This window comes from Mustela lutreola, chromosome 2 (genome assembly GCF_030435805.1).
Source record: "Mustela lutreola isolate mMusLut2 chromosome 2, mMusLut2.pri, whole genome shotgun sequence".
Classification (NCBI taxonomy): domain Eukaryota; kingdom Metazoa; phylum Chordata; class Mammalia; order Carnivora; family Mustelidae; genus Mustela; species Mustela lutreola.
The window spans coordinates 179,382,712-179,408,847 of record NC_081291.1 but is presented as its reverse complement, the minus strand read 5'-3'; the positions used below and the strand labels follow the sequence as shown (position 1 = coordinate 179,408,847).

At 35.6% G+C, this 26,136-nt stretch overlaps 1 protein-coding gene across 3 annotated transcripts in view; it reads left to right on the top strand.

Annotated features, from left to right (window-relative positions):
• The window catches only part of EPHA6 (EPH receptor A6), an 878,132-nt gene that overhangs the window by 746,011 nt on the left and 105,985 nt on the right, over positions 1–26,136 (top strand). For all 3 annotated transcript variants that reach the window (XM_059164403.1, XM_059164402.1, XM_059164404.1), the window contains one exon: positions 2,113–2,174. In XM_059164403.1, the coding sequence (XP_059020386.1) occupies positions 2,113–2,174 (62 nt within the window). The remainder of the gene's footprint in view (positions 1–2,112; positions 2,175–26,136) is intronic.

Sequence of the window (26,136 nt, the reverse complement as noted above, 5' to 3'; positions counted from 1 at the left end):
GAGGAGACGGAACTGAACCAGTATAGATGATAATGAAGCTAGGAACAGGAGATGGTAGGGCTAGTTAGGAGAGATGAGGTCCAGCACGGAAGGATGAACCTTACAGCTTTGATCTATAAATTGTGTCTGAGAGGCCCCTGTGGCAGAAAAGCTAAGAGCTTAAGCTCTGAAACACTCTGCCTGATGCTGCCACTTACCAGCTGTTGGACTCTGGACAAGAACTTTAATTTTCTAACCCCAATTTTTCTTATTTGTGTAATAGGTCTAATAATAATTTGTATCAATACAAGGGAAGTGCTTGCAAGCTCTTTTTGTTGTATCAAGACTGACATTCTTAGGGAAAGGATTTTTGTATGTGTATGTATACATTTTATATATATATTTTTGTATTTGTATGTGTATGTTTTATATATATATGTGTGTACTAATTATATATACATATGTATATGTGTATATATGTGTATATATAACATATATATATATATTTTTTAAACTAAATATGTTTCTCTGGCAGCAATGGTCGAGGTAGATTAAAAAGATGTGACCCTGGGCAGGTGAACTAACTCAGGCAGTCACTGTAGCAACCCAGTTTTTCCTCTTAACTTCCATGATCCATAATAATTGATACTGGAATATAGGTTTCAGAATTTTCATATTTAATCATAAAAAATGATCTTGTATTGTCCCTATCTTGCTAACCAAGTGTTTGTTTCAGGCTTCTGTTTCCAAGCTCTCTAAATCCAATAGCCAAATAAAAGACATCCTGTCAGGTTTAAAATCTGGATCTTCTAGATCCTTGCTACAATTGTGCCAACAGTTCATTTGACCTCAGTATTTTCTGATAAAGTTCTGTATCTGTATTTGGGTGAAATTAATGACTTTGAGGAATATTATGGAAATCCACCAAAATGGAAAATTTCTTTGGATTCTAATACTATGCATGATAAATTTGAAGTTTTATTACTACTTTTAACCTTTAGCACATCTTTCTTTAAAATATAGATTCAAATGTAAAATCTAGCATTTGTAGACATTGTACTAATTTGTTACAGTCACCCTTTTAACCCATAAGGCTTTGAGTTCATAAAAGGGACATGAATTACAATATGAGATCTAATATTTCCATCATTGGTACACATAATTTCTTTCCAGATCTTTTTTGTACTCATGAGGGAAAACCTCTGTGCGCTGTGCAGATTCAATTGCTAAAAATTTCAATGAGAAGGAAGAAATACAGAAGTAAAAAGTAAATGTGTCATACATATTTATTTCAGGTAAATATCACTCCCCCTTCATCTGAAATGAGTTTATCTTTTAAGCTTGAGCAATTTGGCAGAACAAATAGATTCTTCTCTTTGAAACAAATCTAAGTTATTTATGCCAAATATTCTACCTAATAGAGGTATTGGGAACTGTAACAGTTGCAAATAGATATGATAAAGAAGAAATAAATGATGTTCAGCTTCGGATTTTAGCTTCTTACTAGACTACAAAATCAGAGTTACTTATTTTTCATGTCCTGCCACCATTGTTATGTTGATCTAATCTATGTCCAATGGAGCCATGATCAAGAACTATTGCAGAGCCCACCCACTTTGCAGCCAGCATCCATCAATCTGATGACAGTTTTCCACTTAGAAGCCCTTATAAGCAGACTATGACTGATGGTTTATAATTTCCTAAAGAGAATTTATAAATGTCTCCCCTCTGCTTTGCCTTAGGAATATTACAGAAATGCCCGGTCTAATGTTTCAAGAAGTTGGACTGAGGCTGCCCTGTGTAAAGCCTCACTTTTGCTTGTTGATGGTCTTTCAAGGAAAAGCTTAGGACAAAGAGAACATAACCTACACAAGTGATGGCAGAGCTTTAGAAAAGGAAATGTTTAATTCCTTTGTAATTCGTGTTCCTTTTATGAACTCAATGGAAATAATGCTACAAAAAATGGAGAAAAGCCCATGTATAATATTAAGACTTCTGTGGAAGCATGTTGGAAAATGAAGTTCCTATTAATAAAACACAAATAATTTAGCGGCTACAGCTAGAGATCTCTAACTGCAGCACATCTTTCTGTAATTGCTCTAATCCTTGTGTGTTCTCTGGCTCTTTTTGCAGGCAGACCAGTAATGATTGTGGTGGAATATATGGAGAATGGATCCCTAGACTCCTTTTTGCGGGTGAGGTGTTCTTTTCTGATGGCATTTAAATAAGCTATTCTGAGTTCTAGATTTAAATCATTTATCATAAATTAATTTTTGCATAATATTATTCATGGATTTTTTCCATGAAGAATAGCAACATTTTCTCTAGGGTGCATTTCTCTGAAACTGTGATACATTAGCGTGTTACTAACGGGAAGAGTATATACACATAATAATATAATTGATTTTGCCTATAAATTCATATGCCATATTAATATATATATTTCAAATGATGTTATAAAGAGATTAAATGAAACTCAGTTGCCGCCCATAAGCATTCATTTTACTTTTATCACATTTAACTATTCAGTGTGATGTTTTATGCACGATCTATAAGGCTGAACCCCTTAAATTGATATGTATCTACCAATAATGACTCAAGTTCGTATTAGACAACTGGTTTTATCCCTCTTAAATTCATTTGCCTGACTTTCAGAAAACAAAGGAAATACAGCAAAACTCTAGCAGAGATCTGTTTCAGAACAAAAATTTTAAAGCACTCTTTAAAAAGTGACTTATCAAAAGAAATGAAATCTTGCCATTTGCAACAACGTGGATGGAACTAGAGCGTATCATGCTTAGCGAAATAAGTCAAGCAGAGAAAGACAACTATCATATGATCTCCCTGATATGAGGAAGTGGTGATGCAACATGGAGGCTTAAGTGGGTAGAAGAATAAATGAAACAAGATGGGATTGGGAGGGAGACAAACCATAAGTGACTCTTAATCTCACAAAACAAACTGAGGGTTGCCGGGGGGAGGGGGTTGGGGAGAAGGGGGTGGGATTATGGACATTGGGGAGGGTATGTGATTTGGTGAGTGCTGTGAAGTGTGTAAACCTGGTGATTCACAGACCTGGGGATAAAAATATATGTATATAAAAAATATATGTTTATAAAAAATAAAAAATTAAAAAAAAAATGACTTATCTTAGTGCTCACTTCAGCAGCACATATACTAAATTGACTTATCCTTGAGAATACGGTGTGTACAAAACTCATTTGTCTTGGGGCACCTGGGTGGCTCAGTTCATTAAGCAACTGCCCTCAGCTCAGATCATGATCCTGGAGTCCCAGGATCGAGTCCCACATCGGGCCCTCTGCTCATCGGGGACCCGGCTTCTCCCTCTGCCTCTCGCCCCTTTCATGCTCTCTCTCTCTCTCTCTCAAATAAATAAAATCTTTAAAAAAAAAATCATTTCTTTTATATAATAGTAGAGAATAACAGAGCTGAGAAGGCACCATGAAGTTATATTTCAAGTATATTTATAATGTCTTTACTATTTAAAAAGCCATCATATGCAACAAACGTGTTCATTGATAATTTAAAAAACAGAGATATAAAAAATAATCGCTACAGTAAATACATTTCATCCCCAACAGAGGTCACATATTTGAATGTCACTGTATTCTTAAATATTTATCTATCTACAGAGACATGGCTGTTTTTCTTAATTATAACATCACTGGACTTTTGTTATTTAGAATGTATTACACTATTTTTAAAATTTTTTTATTATGTTCAGTTAGCTAGTATATAGTACATCAGTGTTACACTGTTTTTTATTATCCCTTTTATATGATAAAAATGGTCTCAAGTGTTCTTTCTTCACTTTATTTTTTGCAGTATATTACTTGATCAGGTTCTGCATTTCACCTTTCTTTTTTGATCTCATTTTCATTTATTTTTCTTGAGTTCATGCCCTCTTCTTCCAACCTCTCTCAATATTAGCAGTGATGATATATTTACCCTGCAACTGGACTTGATGCCCAGATTCAATGCCAGAAGCTGAATTCAGTAAAATTGGCCAGTTATTACAGAGCAATACTCCTTGCACAATGCAGACTCTCAACCAAGTGTGCTCTTTAAGGCAAAATGAAATTCGTAAGTGTTTGGGGAGATGAACTATTTGTTTCTGGTTGTTGTTTTTTTCCTGTAGACATTCTCGGAATGTTATTTTACGCTTGTATTCATTTCTCCTGTAAATGTGCTAAATTATTTTAGAATAATTTATCAGGACCACCTATGGTACTTGGAAATGCATATATAGTTAGGCTCTCCCATTATTTTTATTCCAAAGCTCATTTTTATCAGACATACTCCAAAATGACTTATTCTTTAATGATGTTTAGGATATGTTTTGGGTTTTTTTTTGTATCAACTCTATCCTAGAGCTGAATATAATGGCAAATAATGTAGCGCATACTCAGTCTAAATTGCTGATGAAAATTGGATCAAATGACTGCCACAGCAAATTAGGAGAGAATTGTTTGCTTCAGATATACTTTTTATCCTGCCGAATCCTGAATTAATTAAAATATGTTATAAAGAAATGATAATATGTTATCAATAAAATATGTATTTGTAAACATTCTACAACATGTTTATAAGTGGTATATTTCATGATTTAAAATTTAGAAACTATTTTTCAGTTGTCACGCACTGTATCAGTAAGACATCATACAGTCTGGGAAAGATTAGCTGTTCTGTTGATGGTCGCTACCATTATTCCTGCTATGAGACACTTAATTATGTTAGCTTATCTTGGCTCTGTCATTTACCAGCTGTGCAACCTTGTGACTTGGGCAAGCTACTAACTTGTGGTGCGCCTCTGTTTACTTATCTATAAAATGGGTATATTAACAACATCTACTGCATACAAGTGTCGTGAGGATTCATTGAGTCCATGTATTATTATAAAGTTTATATAATAATACTTGACATATTGTAAGTGGTAGAGTGAAGATTCAAACTCAGGTCCCTGACTCAAAAAGCCATGTTCTCATACACCACTTCTCCTCCTCCTCCTCCTCCTTCTTCTTCTTCTTCAAATAAACCTGCTTATTACTTCTTTTTATAAGTTCACTGCCATCTCTCCATGTGAACTTGTATCCTGTCTGCATGTAAAATTTCTATTAAAATAAAAATCATATGCATGAGAAAAAAATTCACAGGGCCAAATACTCCCTTCTTACTCTTTTTTTTTTTTTTTAATATTCTTACCTTTCTTTGTAATCATATCTCTTTTATCCCCGAAGCTCAAAGTGCTGTATAAACTTTATGTCAATAGCAGATATTCAACTCCCCATGGCAAGAAGAAATAAAATTTATAAAGATATATATCCCACAAATTCTCAAAAACGAAGTCATTTTTCAAACTACTGCTTTAGAATTTGATAATCGCAGCTTCTATGAGCACAGAGGAAGTGGCTAAGTGCATTGCGTTGTAGGGAAGCTATCCATGGCTCATTAATAGCATTCTGTGCTTACTAGAAGAAAAAAGATTTCCCCTTGGTCTCCCACATACTTGAAAATCACTTCAGTTTACTGTTTTATATGAAAGAGTGGTAGCAAAACTAAGTACAAAAGTACAATCTTGTGCCAGTGGAGGTGGCTGGCTGGCTGTGATATTGCACTGGATTCATAAATCTTCTACTGTTTAGGATCCTATGGACATTCCTCCAGATATATGTTGGCAAGAGGTGGTATGGTTAAGTGCCTGTGTTTGTGTGTGTGCACGCTTGCATGTGTGAGCACATGCAGAAGGGATGTGGGTGGGTATGTAACTATATGCGCGCTTTTCCATTTTAAAATAAAACGCGTCCTGACTTGGCAGGCAGAACATCAGTCCTGCTGCCCAGAATGTATGACTTCACTCATGTGCAAATATTCCTAACTTTTCCAAAGAAATACGGTAGTGTGAATTAAGTGTCATCTTGTCCATCATCCCTGTATGGTCTCTCTCAATGGATTTCATAAACACTTTTTATAGCATCTACCTGGCATTTGCTTTCCCTGAGATCTTTGGACTTCCATTTTTATAACAGTATTAACAGACAATTCAAATAAAAACAGTTTTAAAATACTTTAAAATTTTGAGATACTATATGCCAACCACAAAAATATATTCCTTTATTTTATAACATTTGTTGACTGTGGATTTGTTTATCAATTCACACAATTTAGGTATGCAAAAATTTAATACCACTGGTTTCTATATAAGATGTTATATTGTGTGTTCATGCTACAACCTCTTGCTGCCATCTCAAATCCTTTGATATGAGAGAAAAGACAGAAACATTATTTTCAAAGCACAATCACCTGAGCAAGCAGGGAGTCAAGGTGGGGGGAATTTATAAAAACAAGATCCAACAAGATCAGATTGAGTAAGGAAACCATATTTTAAAACATAATCAGCTGTTGATGGACATCTAGATTCTTTCCATAGTTTGACTATTGTGGACATTGCTGCTATAAACATTCAGGTGCATGTGCCCCTTTGGATCACTACGTTTGTTTCTTTAGGGTAAATACCCAATAGTGCACTTGCTGGGTCATAGGGCAGTTCTATTTTCAACATTTTGAGGAACCTCCATGCTGTTTTCCAGAGTGGCTGCACCAGCTTGCATTCCCACCAACAGTGTAGGAGGGTTCCCCTTTCTCCGCATCCTCGCCAGCATCTGTCATTTCCTGACTTGTTGATTTTAGCTATTCACAGACCTGTACCCCTGGGGACTAAAAATATATGTTTATAAAAAATAAAAAATTAAAAAAAAAAAACATAATCAGGAGGGGTCCTGAGTGGCTCAGTGGGTTAAAGCCTCTGCCTTCGGCTCAGGTCATGATCCCAGAGTCCTGGGATCGAGCCCCGCATCAGGCTCTCTGCTCAGCTGGAAGCCTGCTTCCTCCTCTGTCTCTCTGCCTGCCTCTCTGCCTTCTTGTAATCTCTGTCTGTCAAATAAATAAATAAATAATCTTTAAAAAAATAATAACAAAATAAAACATAATCAGGAAAGGATGCTTAGGACTAAGAAGAATGTTTAGAAGGTGGTGTTACCAACTGATTTGAAGATACAGAGTAAGAATAGGATGGGCAGGTTGTTTGGAAATGCCGAGTTTCATTTGAGTTGTATTCCATGCCTATGCAACATGCAGTGAACATGTCCAGACAGCAAAGAAATACAAATCTGAAGCTGAGGTGAAATATATGACTAAAATTAAAGATCTGGTAGCCGGTAGCATAAAAGTGGTTCTTAAAGCCAAACCGTGATATTTTCTGAGAACTTTTAGAGAAAGGCAAGGAGTTGAACTAGGTTGGAACTCTATGGTGTGCCAACCTAGGGAGGCAGCAGAGTGGAGTTTCCAAAGGTGACTAAGAATAAGTGGTCAATGAGGAAGGAGGAGGGAAATAAGGACATGGAACCCTGCACACCAGGCAGGAGCAAATAAGCAATACAGCTGTATCAAATACAGCAGAGAAGCTCAGAAAAATAAAGACTGAAAAACATCAATGGGATCTCCACAAAAGCATGTTTAATGGGTTGATCCCAGCCAGAAGTCAGAACGTGTAGGGCAAAATGAGAATGAAAGATGAACAGGAATTGATAATGGAGGTGGTTTTTTTTGTTGTTGTTTTTTGTTTTGTTTTGTTTTTTGTTTTTGTAGAAAGTTGGTGAGATAGCAAGGTAAGAGAAAAATCAGATGCTAGGAGACAAAAAGAAACATGAAGGGTATTTTTTTAATAGAAAAAAATTGATAATTTATACACTGGGATATAGGGAATTAAAGAAAATACACTGGTAAGGCAAACTATCTCAGGATATAGGAATATACAAAATCAAGGACCCTGGTGGAGGACTGACTTTGAATAGTAGAGGACTCCACATCTTCCAGGACCCATGGGACCATGTGTTATAGATCTAGAGAGATATATGAAAGGCATTAAATTGAAGGAAATGATACCTGATGTTGTTGCTTTTCTATGTGAAGTAGGAGGAGAGTTTACTTGAGAGTTTGAAAACGAACTTTCATTTAAAGTGAATGTTTAGAATAATTGCTGAAGTTAAAAAGAAAAATACCTAATCACTGCTCAGACCAAAGGAAATAAAATGGGTGGGCATCAAGAGCAGGCTGGGCACCAGGAACAGCTTTTGTCTGGGCCCCAGCAAGGGCAACCAGTTAAAAATGTTTACTAACGTTTTTAATGATAATGCAACCCTCAGTGGCTGGTAGTGGATCTTCTAGACTACTGGTCCAGTAATTGTCATTAGATCCCTGTATTCTTCCTCCAGTTCTGCCAGACCACATCTTTCATCCTGGAGAAAGTAAAATAATTAACTAATACTGACATCCAGCTGATGCTGGATACATGAATGTGTTTTGGTAGTGGCATGAATGTTTCCAGGACTTTCTGCAGGAACACTCAACGCAGATATAAGAATGGAGATAACAGAGGCCACTGTATGTAGAGCAGGTACAACAGAAGACACACAGGTATTAAAGGGGAACTGGGGTGGTGGAAAATGAATCTTGTAGGTAAGTTACTGGTGAATCCAGGCTAGACAGAGAAGGAAATAAAGAGACTGATTGGCTAGAAATGAATAGAAACATCATTAGCTGGGAGCTGTGGCTATGTTAAAGAGGATAAATAGTTGTATGATGAGGGAGGGTGGGAGAGCTGAAGGAAAAGAAGAGTGTGTCAGAAGTAGGATACAAGCAGTGGTTTGTTAGAGACAGATTATTTCAGCTTGTGAGAGATGATTACTAAATGGCCAGGAATTTAGGGAGCTGGTTGTTAAGCTGTTAGTAGCTTGAGATTGGCCATGATGGAATTATTTACACTATGGGAATTGGCAAACACCACAGATCAGTGCTTGTTTGTTTTTCTCCAGAGGGCCAGTTTACCAACACAGTATATTGATACTTAAGATTTCTGAAACAAGGCAGTTTTCGGGGTGACGGTTTCCAGGTGTGGACCTAGGAATCGGTGGCTAAAGCAAAATTGAAGGTGAATATCTTTAATTAACTAATATAGTTAGCATTTATGTGTGCTTTCTATGAGTCAGGAATTATTCCAACCCCAAGTATTCATTAATTCACCAAGTTCTTACAGCAACATTATGAGGTGGGTGTTACTATTATCCCCATTTTATCAATGAGGAAACTGAGGCAAAGCATAATAAGTAAATTGCCCAATGTAAAACAGCTGATAAATCTTTTTTTGTTTTTTCACAAATATGTTTTCAAAGACTATAGTAGACCAGGCACTATTCTGGAGGCCAGAATATAGAAGTAAACAAAACAGAAATAAAAAACCTATTGGGAAGAGAAATAAAGAATTCAGCAAAATATATGGTATATCAGACAAGGAGAAAAAATAGGAGAATTGAAGGTGGAAGTGAGATTAGCTTTCAGTATTAAATTAAATAAACAGGTAAAGTCTTAGCGAAAAGTGTCATATGAGTAAAGGTGGAAGAAGGTGAAGGAACAAGCCAAGTGGATACCTGGAAGGAAATACTTCACAGAGTAAGAATAGCAGGGGCCAACACCCTAAGTTTGGAGTATTTTATACCCAAAGAATTACAAATTAAGCCTTTATGCTTTATGATCAAATGCCTGTTTTGCCTAGAACAGTGGTAATTCGTGCTTACTGCCTCTTCATAATTGTTAATATTGACCCTTTTACCCTGCACTTGGGTTAATAAAATATGTCGTCACCCTGTGGTTATGACTAGAATAGAGTATCTAAGGGGAAGGTGGTAGAAGATGAAGTCAGAGAGTTTTTGGAGGCAGAAAGGGGCTCAAATGTTGGAGCAAAATGATTCTCAATCTTGGCTTCATATTATAATCATTTAATTTAGAAAGCTTGTAACAATCCCAAGTTCTAGTCTGCATCTCAAGTAAATTAAATCAGTATCTCTTGGTGGAACACATGGATTCGTATTTGTTCAAAGTTCCTCCAGTTGAGTTTAATAAGCAACCAAGTTGTAAAAACACTGAATTGGAGCATTTTAGGTCATTGTAATGTGTTTGAGTTTTCTCTGGGTAAGACGTGAAGTTATTGTAGGGTTGGGGTAGAGATACAACATAATCTGACTGTGTTTTTAAAAAATTGCTATGGCTATATTCTGAGTGAAGTACAGATGGATGGAGAGAAATTTGGAGGCTTTTGTAACAAAAATCCAGGTAAGGAGATGACAGTGGCTTAGATGAGGATTGTTATAGTTGAGCTGATGGAAAATACTAGAAATTGAGATGTATTTAGAAATTATTTGTATTGGTAGAGCTTATAGACTTTGCTATTAGATTGGCTGAATTGTACAGGCACAAGGGAAGATTCAAGGACAACTGTCATCCATAAATAAGGCCAAGGATAGGCAGTAACTACTTCCCACAGTTGTTGTGAGTTTCATATAATATTAAATTAAATGGTTAATAGACCTAAACTCCTAGAATATGTGTCTAGGCACGTAGTAGAGTCTCCATAATATAATGTACTATTATAATATATATCAGAAGATGTCACTAGGAGTTTTAAAATTGTTTTGTCTTTTTCTAGTAGCTAAAAATAGTTATATTTTTCACATTTAAAAAATCCAGATATACGTCAAGAATATGAGTATTTAAATAATACATATCAGTGCATATCAGCCTTTCGAAGGCAATGTGAGTCATTTGAAGAGTTTCCTTGAACAAATGTAAAACAAATATTAATTTAAAAAATTAAAGGGATCTTTTAAATATTTATGTAGTCAAATTATAAATCTAGTAAAGATGGCATTTTACCTTATGCTGGTTATATATTAATAATGAGAGCTGTATTTTATTAGCACATTTTCCTTGTAAACTGTGTTGTGTGGAATTATATTTGTGCTAGGATATGAGAGCAAAATTAATCTACATTGCATTCATTTAATATTCAACAGTGAAAAAAATGAAGTCACATTAACCTACCAATACTATTTTTTAAACCATAAACGCTTTAGTTGAATTAATCCCCTTAATTACTTTTTTCAAAAAAATATATAAAACTTCATGTAGACGAATGTTATTATTTATCATGTTATGCCAGCTTAATGCCAAATACTATTCTAAAAATAATGTGACAGTAAACATCCAAATATGTGAAAGCAGGGAATACTTGGAACCATGCATGTCACTGGCTGAACTTCTTATTTTTAAATTAGAAGTTAGAGTATCAACTTCCAAAAGCCTGAATTTATCTCTTTTAACATTATAATATTGTAAATGCGTTATGGCATTTGGAGTACCTGGTACCATGAAATTGTACTATGACTTTCCTTACTAATTCTTCTTTTGCATACAGGGGTTTTTTTGCATACAGGTTTTTATTCTGATTTTAAATTGGTATGTAATTCATAATTATAGTGGTGTGTAGAGATATTCCATACATTTTACTTAACACTTCTATGGTCAATCCTATATCCCCATTTGGACCATACGGGAGACTTCGGATTTACAGAACTAAATATTAGACTCGAATCTTGCAGTTCCCAACCATGCCTGCAAATCAGAATCACCATTCTAAAGAAATTTTATAAAATATAGATGCAGACTCAAGCAGCGATATTTTACAAAAACTTCCTTGGGTAATTCTGATGCTCTGTACTGATGCTTCGTCAAGACTTTGGCACTCTGTGACAGCCTTCCCCAGATGTCAAACAAAAAAAGTTTAAATTTTCTTGGCTTCACTTAAGTGAAGCACACAATAGCTAGTGCAGGTTACATTCTCATAAACCTAAGCAAAAAAAAAAAAAAAAAAAAAAAAGGAAAGGAAAGATCAAATTCATTTGTAAGCTTTGTAAACTAAAGTTATATTAAAGTTATATTATATTCAGACTCACTTTAAGCTCTTAAAATGTAAATTTTAAGACCATGTTTCACAAATCCATATCTACTTTTCTTCCTAGATTTTTTAGGTACATTAGAAATGACATTTTTAGTTTCCTCATGATTGAAATTTCTGATTCTGTTATTGGGGGCCTCTCCTTCTTTAACTAAAAATATAACTCTGCCTAGCTTAAGTGCAAATCTACAATGACTACAAAAGAAAAAGTCTTGAAGGATTTAGTAAAAATCCTACAGGAAATCATAATAAGATTTCAACAGGGGAGGCCATAAGAGCCGAGAATTCAGTAAAAAGGAGATATTGACTCTTCTTTGTTCCATGGTTATTTTAAAACAAAAATGACTTAGTCTTTTCAAATCTATAAATAACTTTAGACATTTCTTTTTTGAATTCAGGAGAATTTTTAAAAGTCACAGCATGGTCAACTTTCTGATTTAGAAACATAAAAACTGAGTGTTAACTTTAAACAAGTTATAGAAGTAACCCTCTAAGATCTGTTTTCTGCCAAGTCACTTACAAATCAATTGTTGAAAACTCAAATGCATTTTCCAGTAAATATTTCTTTTAAAGATATTGCTTAAGTCCCTAAGCAGATTCATAAATGCCTCTTTAACTCAGACCACAGCTAAAGGTTATAACTTCCAATAAGGAAGGGGCCAGGACTTTCCTTCAAAAACAAAAAAGGGTGTTTTCCTCCCTTCTACGTAACTTGCCTTGGGCAAAATTTTTTTAAAGGCCATTTCTCCTGGGGCATCCATCCCTTTTCTCATGTCCTCTTCCTGGGTTCAGCTGTTACTGTTTTAAATCACATGTGGTGGCACACACTGCCCACCTCCTCTTATCCACAGGCTAGGTCTTCTTCCATCTCATAGAATCACCTCTGTCTTGGACTGCCCTCCCTCCCCACCACACCCTAATCTAAGCTCTTATTCTCTCATCACCAGAGATCTTAGCTGGATATAAGGTGAAACTATCATCTATGATTCACTATCATCTGTGATTCACACGTATTTTAATTCCTCCAGATGATTTTTCCTCTTTTACATGGATTTATAAGCCCAAATATAATTTTCTTTTAAAATTTTATTCTGGAAGTAACACAATATATATTCTCTTAGCAAACTGTCAAGTGCACAAAACAGTATTACTGACTGCAGGTACAGTGTTGCAGCAGACCTAGAGAGCTTATTCATCTTGCTCAACTAAAAAAAACTTTATGCCTGTTGATTAGTAGCTCCCCACATCCCCCTGCCCCAGCCCCTGAAAACACTGCAGGAGGAGGACTAGAGATTTACAAAGTCCACTGTTTATATACCTCAATCTTTTGTAAACCACTTAGTGAGGTACATTTTTTGCATCGCCATTTTATAGCTCAAGTCAGCATTTTAGAAGTAATCATTTTACAAGGCTTCAGCTAACCCTTCTCTTAGTGTCATTCCATTTTGAAAGGCTGGTGCCATTCCTTATAACTCATGGTTAGTGAACCAAAAATGTCTTTTGATGTGCATATGAATCAATGTTTCATTACTTTATTTTAGAGCATAAATTGTCATTATCCAATAGTGTTTTTTATGACAGATTTGTGAGAAATCTTTGAAGTTGATTTATTTGCTGAAGGTAACCAAGACACTGCATAGTGAATTGTATTCTCTGTAAATGTTTGCTAAATCATGATGTGCAATTTTTATTAATTCTACTCTATAATAGCAGCTTATCATCTACCAGTTGTAATATTGTTTATCACTCATATGTATTTCAGGACACTAAATCACTGCAATTATTTTCTGTATACAAAAAAGTATAGCGCACTTTCAACAACAAAATTTTAGGACAGTGATTTATATTGTGGTCCACAGACCTTTGATAGTTTATAAGCCTATTCTGTTGATAGGATCAACATCACCATTCTCCAGTGAACACCTACAAAGAAATATAGTAGAAATCTGCATACCAAGTTTATCCCCCTTTTCCTCACTCCTCAGAGAAAATGTTAAGAGTCTGATGGTCATAATCAGAGTCAAACCAGAGTCTTAACCTCAGAAGTAAAGACAGTTGCAAGTGTAGTCAATATTCTCATTTCCTCCTGATTTTTTCGGAGAATCTCTTATAGTATTCTAACTTTCCATGAAAACTCCTTCAAGAAAATATCCGGGGTACCTGGGTGGCTCAGTGGGTTAAAGCCTCTGCCTTCAGCTCAGGTCATGATCCTAAGGTCCTGGGATTAAACCCCCGCATCTGGCTCTCTGCTCAGCAGGGAGCCTGCTTCCTCCTCTCTGCCTGCCTCTCTGCCTACTTGCGATCTCTGTCAAATAAATAAATAAAGTCTTAAAAAAAAAAAGAAAAGAAAATATCCTATTGACTAAAAGCCCAAAGTACTTCACTCCATTAAGATAAAAATAAATTCAGTTCAGTTCAGGTATTCAATCCCATGAATACCTCTTGAATATCTGTCATCTGCCAGGCATGATGCCAGGTCCTGAGACTTCAAAGATGACCAGTATGTTCAAGCCAGTGGGAGAGACAGACACATACACATAAGGCTTTAGTCAATGTTGGTGTAGACAGGATGCTTTGATAGTGATAAAGAAACTTGGTCCAACTTCATTCCTCCAATTTCCTGACCAGTCCCAATCTCCTTCCAATCTGTTGAAGGTACTGCTGGCTGTGCCATGAAATAGATCTCAAATGTGATTCAAGCCACCAGTTTATTTCTCCTGTGCTACTCTAAGAGCTTCCAAATTAATCTCCCTGCTACCATTTTCATATGGAAGTCATAGTATATCACTCCCCAATTAAAATTCTTCTCTAACTTGTCATTACTTTTAGAATAGATTTCAGACTATTTGCCAGAGCTTATGACAATAACCTACCTGATTTTGCCTGTGCCTACCTGTCCTCTCCCACTTCCTCAACAAGTTCCAGTCTCACTGGCTTTTATTCCTCAAGTGTGCCAAACATTCTTGACTTAAGCCACTTATAACTGCCAGGAACGACTCACAGCCTCCAGCTTATTTTCTTCTTTCATAGCACTCCAGTTTACTTATTTTATAGTTCTTCATTATTTAAAAGTAATCTAATTTATTTCTTACCTATTTATTTTCTGTCCCTGTGCCTCCAGTTAAATGTTGGTTCACTTTTCTCATTTGCTTCCCACTTTGACTCCAGCAATCAGAGCGACAACTGACCCATAGTAGATGCTCAGTGAGTATTATTTGAAAGAATAAACTTAGAGATTCAGCCAGGACCTCCTAGAAGACATAATACTTCTCATGAAAAATTCAGGTGACCAAGACCAGAAGGGCATTCCAGGAAGAGGGAACTATATAAGCACAGCACACCAGACATGAAATAACATGTTGTAGGAGTGAATTAAACACACACACAACAAAATGAATCAGAATAAGTTGAGACTAGGGATAGAAACAAGGGTCATGTCCTTGTATTGAGTACTACACTTTATTCTTACTGAAAGTCATCGAAAGGTTTTAAGGAAAGGGGTGATATGCTGATACTTGTGTCTTCATAGAATTCGAATATATTTATTTAAAAAAAATACTAATAGTGTGATGAATTCAGGACAGCATAGCACTCACATCCTACATTTGTCCTCAACACAGACTAAGTACTTGAGCTCAGCCTAAGATGACTGGACTCTGAGAGGCTTAAAGTGTTCATGCAGCACCACCTATGAGGCAAGGCCTTGAAAAACATCATCCAGAGTTTGTATTACTTGCATTATGAAGACAGTGTGACATGCCAATGACTGCTGAGGCCTGGTGGGTGTCTTGTTCCAGGGTCCAAGAGTCTGGTGGCCCGCTGCAGTTTTTGGAAATAGCAGGCATTAGCTATAGCTTTCAGAAACCATCTTCCAGGGGGGCCCATCCTCTCTGGCACGAAGAGGTTAAGCTCCATGTTTCTCAGCAATCAGGTTGAGAGAGTAAGGAAAAAGAAGGAGGAAGACAAACTGAATTCTAGCTACTAAGCTTTGAGATGCAGTGTGTAAATATGCCACATTCTCTCTCTTTCATTTGAACCTGCCTCCCTGGGGAAAAAAAAAAAAAAAAAAAAAAAACATGTGTTATAAAAAAAAATTCAGTTTCTTTTTGATTAATCTCTAGTAGGAAGCCCAAAGATATTAAATCTCAGTGCTCTCACATTTTTCTCCTCCCCTCATAAACAATTCAATTCAGTTTGAATTAATATTTATCGAGTGCTGACACAAGGCATGGCAGTATAGTGGCTGCTGTGATAGAACTGCTACATAAAAGAGAGAAAACCGGTGTCTATCTTAAGAAAACAGTATATAATATATATATATATATATATATATATATATATATATATATGACAATAGGAACAATATAGCAACAAAAACCAGTGCCCTACAAGATGGTATCAAAGGTTGTTTGACTCAGATACCATTTATTAACCATCCACCATATTCAAGATAAACAGCATGTCTTAAACCACACTTGAGGAGGCTGTGTTGACAAGTACTAGAAAAAGGAATATAGATTTTGTGTGAAGGAGAGAGTCGCATCATTTGTAGAGAAAGAGATTTGTGCCATACCTCATGTGGAAATAAATGGGACTATTTCACTCAGCGACAGAGATAAATAGATTCTCATTTGTTGGTTTATCTGGAGTGTTCTTGTTTGTTTGTTTTTGGTTTATTGGGCTCAGGCCTCTTTTATATACCTTGTTTTATTAAGCCAAATTATGCTTCCCAGACTAGGCCAGACTGGGTCATTATGGCAAAGTTTAGGTCAGCTCTTTTCTAGACAACTCCAATTAAAAAGAATACAGGCTCTGGAATTAGACTGCCTGGATTCAAATCCTGATTGCTACTCAGTAGGTTATTAAATATATTTGTCCTTCAGTTTGACCATCTATAAGATGGAGATAATAACTATACTTAATATCACAGAGTTGTTACAAACATTGAATAAGACTATAATAAAAAGCTTATAACTGTAACTGGTGTTTAAGGAATGTTAGCATTTTCCCCTCCTATGATAATGTGGCAACAATGGCAGTATGTTTTCCTAAAAGAATATAAAATTATGGTTGACACCTCTCTTTCATTGAGCGCACATTTTATAAACAATTGAGAGAAAGAGAGAGAGAGATTATCACAGGTTGAGCACCCAGGGAAGCAGATTCTAAAAGGAGATACACGTGAAGAAACTCCACTGGGGAGAAGCATCGGGGTCATCTCCCTTATTACTATTGGTTCTAGAGTTTGGGGCCCTGATAATCCTTAGCTGGAGTTCATCTCTGGGAAATGGCCTTGGCTAGAGAAAGCCATTATACCCAAGATCATGGCGCCTTTACAGGAGCAGCTTGTAGCCAGTGATTGATTGATGTGGCAAGAATAAGGACCCAGCTCCTTTTCCTCAATTTGAACCAATTATGAAGAGTTATCCCAGACCCAAGACATTCCATGGGGTATATGAAGGACTTTGTTGTGAATGCACTGCATTTTAAGTTCTCCTGCTGCCCAATCCTTCTTTTTTCTACACCACCCCCCACCAAGATGTTGGCCTAAGAGTGTGTAACCGGGGATCAATGTTTAGTGAAATTAATAAATTTTCATCAAATACTTGCTTTGTCAAATACAATCTCATTCTTATACAAAATTGTCCCCCTTTCGTTCATTTGTTTAGTTCATGTGGTGGAGAATATGAGGATAGATGATACTAGTACAGTTTGGTTTGGTGCTACTACCTTGATCCTTAATTTGTGTTAAGGCTCCTGTAACTTTACCCACCAGAGTTTTGTACCATTGGTACAAATATCAACATAGTAGAAAAAAGGTAGATGTATGTCTTAGTGCTAGCATAAAAACAGTTTTGACCTCATGGACCCCTGAAATGTCTTGGCAATGGGAATTAGAAATACATATTCTACATTATGTAGTTCCATGACAGAACATGGAGAAAGTGGTTTATCTTCTTTTCAAATACCAAACTCTCATTTTTAATGAGGACACTTACTGTTCTTGGAACTGTGATTGCTATGACACTGAATTAAAGCAATTTAAGTCTCTCTAAATACTGGCAATAAGAAGAGCTGAAATAATTTTGAAATAACTTGCATGGAATACAAAAAAAATGGGACACTCCCAAACTCATTTTATAAGACCGGTATTACTCTGATAACAAAGCCAAAGATGCTGTAAGAAAACTACATGAGATATCACTTCACACCTGTAAGAATGTAAAATCAACAACACAAGAAACAACAGGTGTTGGCAAGAGCATAGAGAAAGGGGAACTCTCTTGCACTGTTGGTTGGAATGCAAACTGGTGCAGCTACTCTGGAAAACAGTGTGACAGTGACAGTTCCTCAGAAAGTTAAAATAGAACTATCCTACAATCCAGCAATCATGCCACTAAGTATTTACCCCCAAAATACAATAAACTGAGGGTTTTGGAAGGGAGTGTATGGGGGTTGGGTGAGCCTGGTGGTGAGTATTAAGGAGGGCACATATTGCATGGAGCACTGGGTGAGGTGCATAAACAATGAATTTTGGAACACATATACAAAAATTTTAATTTAATTTAATTTAAAAAATACTAATTCAAAGGCATACATGCACCCCAATTTTTAAAGCTGCGCTATCTACAATAGCCAAATTATGAAAGTAACCCATTGTGTCCACTGACTGATGCATGGATAAAGAACATGTGCTATGTGACAAGAATGCCCACTCTCACCACTCTTGTTCAACATACTATTAGAAGTCCTAGAAACAAACAAACAAAAAAAGTCCTAGAAACAGCAATCAGACAACAAAGAGAAATAAAAGGTACCCAAATTGGCAATGAAGAAGTCAAACTCTCGCTCTTCACAGATGACATGATACTTTATATGCAAAATCCAAAAGACTCCACCCCCAAACTACTAGAACTCATACAGCAATTCAGTAATGTGACAGGATACAAAGTCAATGTACAGATATCAGTTGCTTTCTTATACACTAATGAAAAAACACAGAAAGGGAAATTAGAGAATTGATTCCATTTACTAAAGCACCAAGAACCATAAGATACCAGGGAATAAACCTAACCAAGAGGTAAAAGATCTGTACTCGAGGAACTACATAACACTCATGAAAGAAAATCGAAGAAGACACAAAAAGATGAAAAGCCATTCCATGCTCATGGATCAGAAGTTTAAAGATTGTTAAAAAGTCTATACTGCCTAGAGCAATCTATACTTTTAATGCCATTCCGATCAAAATTCCACCGGTATTTTTCAAAAAGGTGGAGCAAAAAATCCTAAAATTTGTATGGAATCAGAAGAGACCCCAAATTGCTAAGGAAATGTTGAAAAAGAGAAACAAAACTGGGGCATCACGTTGCCTGATTTCAAGCTTTACTACAAAGCTGTGATCACCAAGACAGTATGGTACTGGCATAAAAACAGGCACATAGACTAGTGGAATAGAGTAGAGAGCCCAGATATGGACCCTCAACTCTAAAAGTCAAATAATCTTCGACAAAGCAGGAAAAAATACACAGTGGAGAAAAGGCAGTCTCTTCACTAAATGGTGCTGGGAAAACTGGACAGCTATATGTAGAAGAATGAAACTCGACCATTCTCTTACACCATACACAAAGATAAACTCGAAATGGATAAAAGACCTCATTGTGAGGCAGGAATCCATCAGAACCATAACAGGCAATAACCTCTTCGATGTCGGCCACAGCAACTTCTTTCAAGATTTGTCTCCAAAGGCAATGGAAACAAAAGCGAAAATGAATTTTTGGAATTTCACCAAGATCTAAAGCTTCTACACAGCAAAGGAAACAGTCAACAAAACAAAGAGGCAACCCACGGAATGGGAGAAGATATTTGCAAATGACAGTACAGACAAAAGGCTGATATCCAGGATCTATAAAGAACTTCTCAAACTCAACACACCCAAAACAGATAATCATGTCAAAAAATGGGCAGAAGGGGCACCTGGGTGGCTCAGTGGGTTAAGCCTCTGCATTCGGCTCAGTTCATGATCTCAGGGTCCTGGGATCGAGCCCCACATCGTGCTCTCTGCTCAACAGGGAGCCTGCTTCCTCCTCTCTCTCTGCCTGCCTCTCTGACTACTTGTGATCTCTCTGTCAAATAAATAAATAAAATCTTTTAAAAATTTAAAAAAAAATAAATAAAATGGGCAAAAGACATGAACAGAGACTTCTCCAATGAAGACATACAAATGGCCAACAGACACATGAAAAATTGTTCATCATCACTAACCATCAGGGAGATACCACCTTACATCAGTTAGAATGGCCAAAATTAACAAGACAGTAAACAACGTGTGTTGGAGAGGATGTGGAGAAACGGGAACCCTATTACATTGTTGGTGGGAATGCAAGTTTGTGCAGTCACATGGGAAACAGTGTGGAGATTCCTTAAGAAATTAAAAATAGAGCTTCCTTATGACCCTGCAATTGCACTACTGGGTATTTAACCCAAAGATATAGATGTAGTGAAAAGAAGGGCCATCTGTACCCAATGTTCATAGCAGCAATCACCAAACTGTGGAGAGAACCAAGATGCCCTCCAATGGACAAATGGATAAGGAAGATGTGGTCCATATACACTATGGAGTATTATGCCTCCATCAGAAAGGATGAATACCCAAATTTTGTATCAACATGGATGGGACTGGAAGAGATTATGTTGAGTGAAGTAAGTCAAGCAGAAAGAGTCAATTATCATATAGTTTCACTTATTTGTGAAGCATAAGGAATAATACGGAGGACATGTGGAGATGGAGAGGAGAAGGGAGTTGAGGGAAATTAGAGGGGGATATGAACCATGAGAGACTATGAACTCTGAAAAACAATCTGAGGGTTTTGAAGGGGCAGAGGGTAGGAAGTTGGGTGAGCCTGGTGGTGGGTATTATGGAGGGCACATATTGCATGGAGCACTGGGTGCTAGAGGGTTGCTAGAGCATTTGGTCAAGAAAAAGAAATAAGGGGCGCCTGGGTGGCTCAGTGGGTTAAGCCGCTGCCTTCGGCTCAGGTCATGATCTCAGCGTCCTGGGATCGAGCCCCGCGTTGGGCTCTCTGCTCCACAGGGAGCCTGCTTCCCTTTCTCTCTCTCTCTGCCTGCCTCTCTGCCTACTTGTGATCTCTGTCTGTCAAATAAATAAATAAAATCTTTAAAAAAAAAAAAAAAAGAAATAAAAGGCATCTAAATAAGAAAAGAAGTAAAACTGTCTCTATTTGCACATAACCTCTTATATATAGAAAACTCTAAAGATTCCACCAAAAACCAGTTAGAAATAAATAAATTCAGTAAAGTTTCAGGATACAAAATTAATATACAAAAAATCAGTTGCATTTCTATACACTAACAACATACTGTCGGAGAAATTAAGGAAACAATCCCATTTACAATTTTATTGAAGAAGAATAAAACATTTAGGAATAAATTTACCCAAAGAGGTGAAAGATCTGTACACTGAAAACTACAAAACACTGATAAAAGAAATGGAAAATAATACAAATAATGGAAAATTATTCTTTATTCATGGATTAGAAGAAGTAATATCATTAAAATGTTCATGCTACCCAAAACAATCTACAGATTCAGTGCAATCTCTATCAAAATTCCAATAGCACTTTTTACAAAATTAGAACAAATAATCCTAAAATTTGTATGGAACCATAAAAGACCCCAAATAGCCAAAGTAATCATGAAAAAATGAACAACACTGGAAGCATATCATTTCCTAATTTCAAACTCTATTACAAAGCTATAGCACTCAAAACAGTACACTAATGGCATAAAAACAGACACATAGATCAATGGAATAGAATTGAGAACACAGAAATAAACCAATGAGTGTATGGTCATTTAACTTTTGACAAAAAGAGCCAAGAATATACAATGGGAAATGATAGTCTCTTCAACAGATGGTGCTAGGAAAAGTGGACAGCCACATTCAAAAGAATGAAACTGAACCCCTATCTTATACCATACACAAAAATTAACTCAAAATGGATTAAAGCCTTGAACCTAAGACCTGAAACCATAAAATTCCTAGAAGAAAACAGAGGGTAAATTCCTTGGCTTTGGTCTTGGCAGTGGTTTTTTGAATTGACACCAAAAACAAAGACAACAAAAGTAAAAATAAACAAATGGGACTACAGCAAACTTAAAAGCTCCTGCGCAACAAAGGAAACCATCAACAAAACAAAAAGGTAATCTATGGAATGGGAGAAAGCATTTGTCAATCATGTATTCCTATAAAGGGTTAATATCCAAATTTTACAAGGAACTCCTGCAACTCAATAATTATATAAGAAAAAAATTTAAATGGGCCAAAGGCCTGAATAGACATTTTTCCAAAGAAAACATACAAATGATTCAACCGGTAGAAGAAAAGATGGTTAACATCACTAATCATCAAGGAACTGCAAATCAAAACTACAATGAGATATTACCTCACACCTGTGAGGATGGCTATTAACAAGAAGACAAAAATAAAAATACTGACAAGGATGTGAAGAAAGAGGAATTCTTTTACATTGTTGGCAAGAATATAAATTGGTATAGCAAATATGAAAAACAGTACAGAGGGTCCTCAAGTAATTAGAAATAGAACTATCATATGATACACCAATCTCACTTTTGGTATATATCCAGAGGAAATTAAACCATTATCTCAAAGAGATATCTGTACTCCCAAGTTCATTGCAGCTTTATTCATAACAAGAAAGATACAGAAATAACCTAAGTGTCTGTTAATGGTTAAGTAAGTTAAGAAAATCTGGAAAATATATAATGGAATATTAATCAGGCTTTAAATAAAAGGAAATCCTGCTCTTTACCACAACATGGATAAACCTAGAGGACATTACGCTAAACAAAACAAGTCAGACATATGGACATTGGGAAAGATCTGTGCTATGGTGAGTGCTGTGAAGTGTGTAAACCTGGTGATTCACAGACCTGTACCCTTGGGGCTAGTAGTATATGATAAGTTAATAAGAAATTTAAAAAGAAAAATAAGTTAGACAGAGAAAGACAGATATTGCATGGTACACTTATATGTGGAAGCTAAAAAAAAAAAAAAAAGTGAACTCCGAAACAGAGAGTACAAAAGTGGTTGCCAAGGGTGGGGTGAAGTAGGAGAGATAGAGGGGTTTGTAAAAGAATGCAAACATTCTGTTATAAGATGAATAAGTGGTGACTATCATTAATAACTGCATTGTAGAATTGATATTTGCTAAAGGAGTAGAACTTAAATGTTCTTATCTAAAAAGGGGGAAGGGGAATATGTGTAACAAAATATATATATTGCATGATAGCCAAAAAGTGGAAGTAACTCTAATGTTTATCAGCTGATAGATGTATAAATAAAATGTATAAATATATATAAATAAATAAAATGTACAATATGATGTATAAATAAAATAAAATTTTAAATAAAATAAAATGAATAATATACCAGTAAAAATAATATAAAATCCTGATGAACCTTGAAACATTATATTAAGTGAAAGAATACAGTCACTAAAGAACATATACTTTATGGTTACATTTAAATGAAATAACCAAAATAGACAAAGCTATAGAAAGTTAATTAGTAGTTGCCTAGGGCTGGTAGAGGAAGTTGCAGGAATGGGGAATGACTGCCAGTGAGTATATAGTTTCTTTAGGGAATCATGAAAAAATTTTAATGGTGATTATGGTGATGGTTACACCTACTCTGTGAATACACTAAAAATGATAAATTAGTATAGTTTAAAAGTATAAATTGTATGATATGTGACTCATACCTTAATAATCCTGTTAAAAAAATAACTTGTAACAAAATATTAGCAAATTCAAGCCAACATTATATAAAAAGAATTACACCCTACAACCAAGTGAGATTTACCCTGGTATGCAAGAACAGTTCAACTTTCAAAAGTGTATCAATGTCATCTATAATATCAAACGACTAAAAAAGAAAAATCACATGATCATATAAATAGATGAAGAGAAAGATATTTGACAAAACTGAATGCCGATTTATGATAAAAACTTTCAGTAAAACTAGAAATAGAAGGGAAGTTCTTAAACTTGATAAAGACTATCTATAAAAACCCTGCAGCTATTATATTTAATGGCAAGAAACTTAAAGGTGTTTCACCAAGATCAGGAACAAGGCAAAGACGTCATTCTCACTACTCCTTTTCACTATCATACTGGGAAAATACACAGATTAGGAAGGAAAAAATAAAACTGTCCTTGTTCACAGATAACATGGCATCCATGTTGAAAACCTGAAAGAATTGACCAAAACAATTAGACTAATAAGCAATTATAGCAAGGTTGCAGAATACAAGGTTAATACACAATGTATAAAAGTCAACAGCTTTCCCACATATCAGCAATGATCAAGTGGAATTTGAAATTAAAAACACAATACCATTTATATGAGCACCCCCCAAAAATGAAATACTCAGGTATAAATCTAACAAAATATGTACAAGATCCATATGAGAAAAACTAAACTCTAATAAACAAAAGCAGGGAACTAAATTAAAGGAGATATCTTCCATGTTCATAAGGACATGCAATATTACTAAAATGTATTAAAATGTCAGTTCATTCCAACTTGATATATATTTTCCATGAAATCCCAATCAAAATTCCAGTAAAATATTTTGTGAGTATCAACAAACTGATTCTAAAGCTTATATGTAGAAGCAAAGGACCTATAATGATGAACACGGTAGTGAAAAAGGACAGAGTTGGAGGACCGATACTACCCGACTTCGACTTCAAGACATAAACAAGAATCAAGACAGTATGATGTGGGTGGAAGAATGAACAGGTCAATGGAACAGAATAGAAAGTCTGTAATAAACATGGTCAACTAGTCTTTGACAAAAGAGCAAAGGCAATACCATGGAGCAAAAATTGTCTTTTCAGAAAATGGTGCTGGGACAACTGGACATCCACAAGCAAAAATTAAAAACAAACAAAAAACTAGGCAGAGAACATTACTCCCCCTACAAAAATTAAGTCAAAATGGATTATAGGCCTAAATGTAAAACACAAAATTATAAAATTCCTAGAAGGTAACATAGGGGGAAATGCTAGATGACATTAGATATGGCAAAGATTTTTTTGGTACAACTACAAAGGTACAATCCAAGAAAAAAAAGAAAACCAATAAGCTGGACTTAATTAAAATTTAAAACTTCTGCTCTGCAAAGGATAATGTTGAAAAAGTGAGAAGACAAGCCACAGACTGGGAGAAAATGTTTGCAAAAGACACATCTAATAAAGGACTTAACCTAAAATATACAAAGAACTCTTAAAATTCAACAGTAAGAAAACAAGCATCTTAAAAAAAAAAAAAATGGGTAAAAGACCTTACCAGGCACTCCACAAAAGATATACAGATGACAAATAAGCACATGAAAAGGTGCCCCATACTGTATGTCATCAGGAAAATGCAAATTGAAGTAATGAGATACCACCTATTAGAATGGCCAAAATTGGTAACACTGAGGACACTAAATGGTAGTGTTGATGTCAAGCAATAGTATTTCTCTTTCATTGCTGTTGTTTGTTGTAGGAAGGCAAAATGGTACAGCCACTTTGGAAGATAGTTTGGGATTTCTCACAAAACTAAACATACTATTACACATAAAAGCCTGCAGCTATAAACATGCTATAAACATTATAATTATTTTTAATTGCCAAATATTGGAAACAACCAAGATGTCCTTCAGTGGGTGAATGGATAAATAAAACTGTTGTGCATGCAGATAAATGGATTTTATTTAGTACTAAAAAGAATGGAGGCATCAAGCCATGGAAAAGACATAGAGGAATCTTTAATGTATTTTATGAAAGGAAAGAAATCAATCTGCAAAGGCTACCTACTGTGTGTCTCCACCATATGACATTCTGGAAAAGGCAAAACTATGAAAAAAGTAAAAAGATCAGTGATAGCCAAGGTTTGGTCAGGGCGAATGAGTAGATGAAGCACAGAGGATTTTTAAGACAGTGAAAATACTCGTCATGGTACTAACATGGGTTTATGTCATTATAAATTTGTCCAAACCCATAGCATGTAAAATACCAAGAATATCATTCCCTGGTGAGGGGATGATAATGGGGGAGGCTATGCCTGTGTGGGGGCAGAGGGTATACTTTTCTCTTACTTTTGCTATAAACCTAAAAATGCTCTAAAAAAAAGTAGTCTCTTACCTGGTGATTCACAGAACTGTACCCCTGGGGATAAAAATATATGTTTATAAAAAATAAAA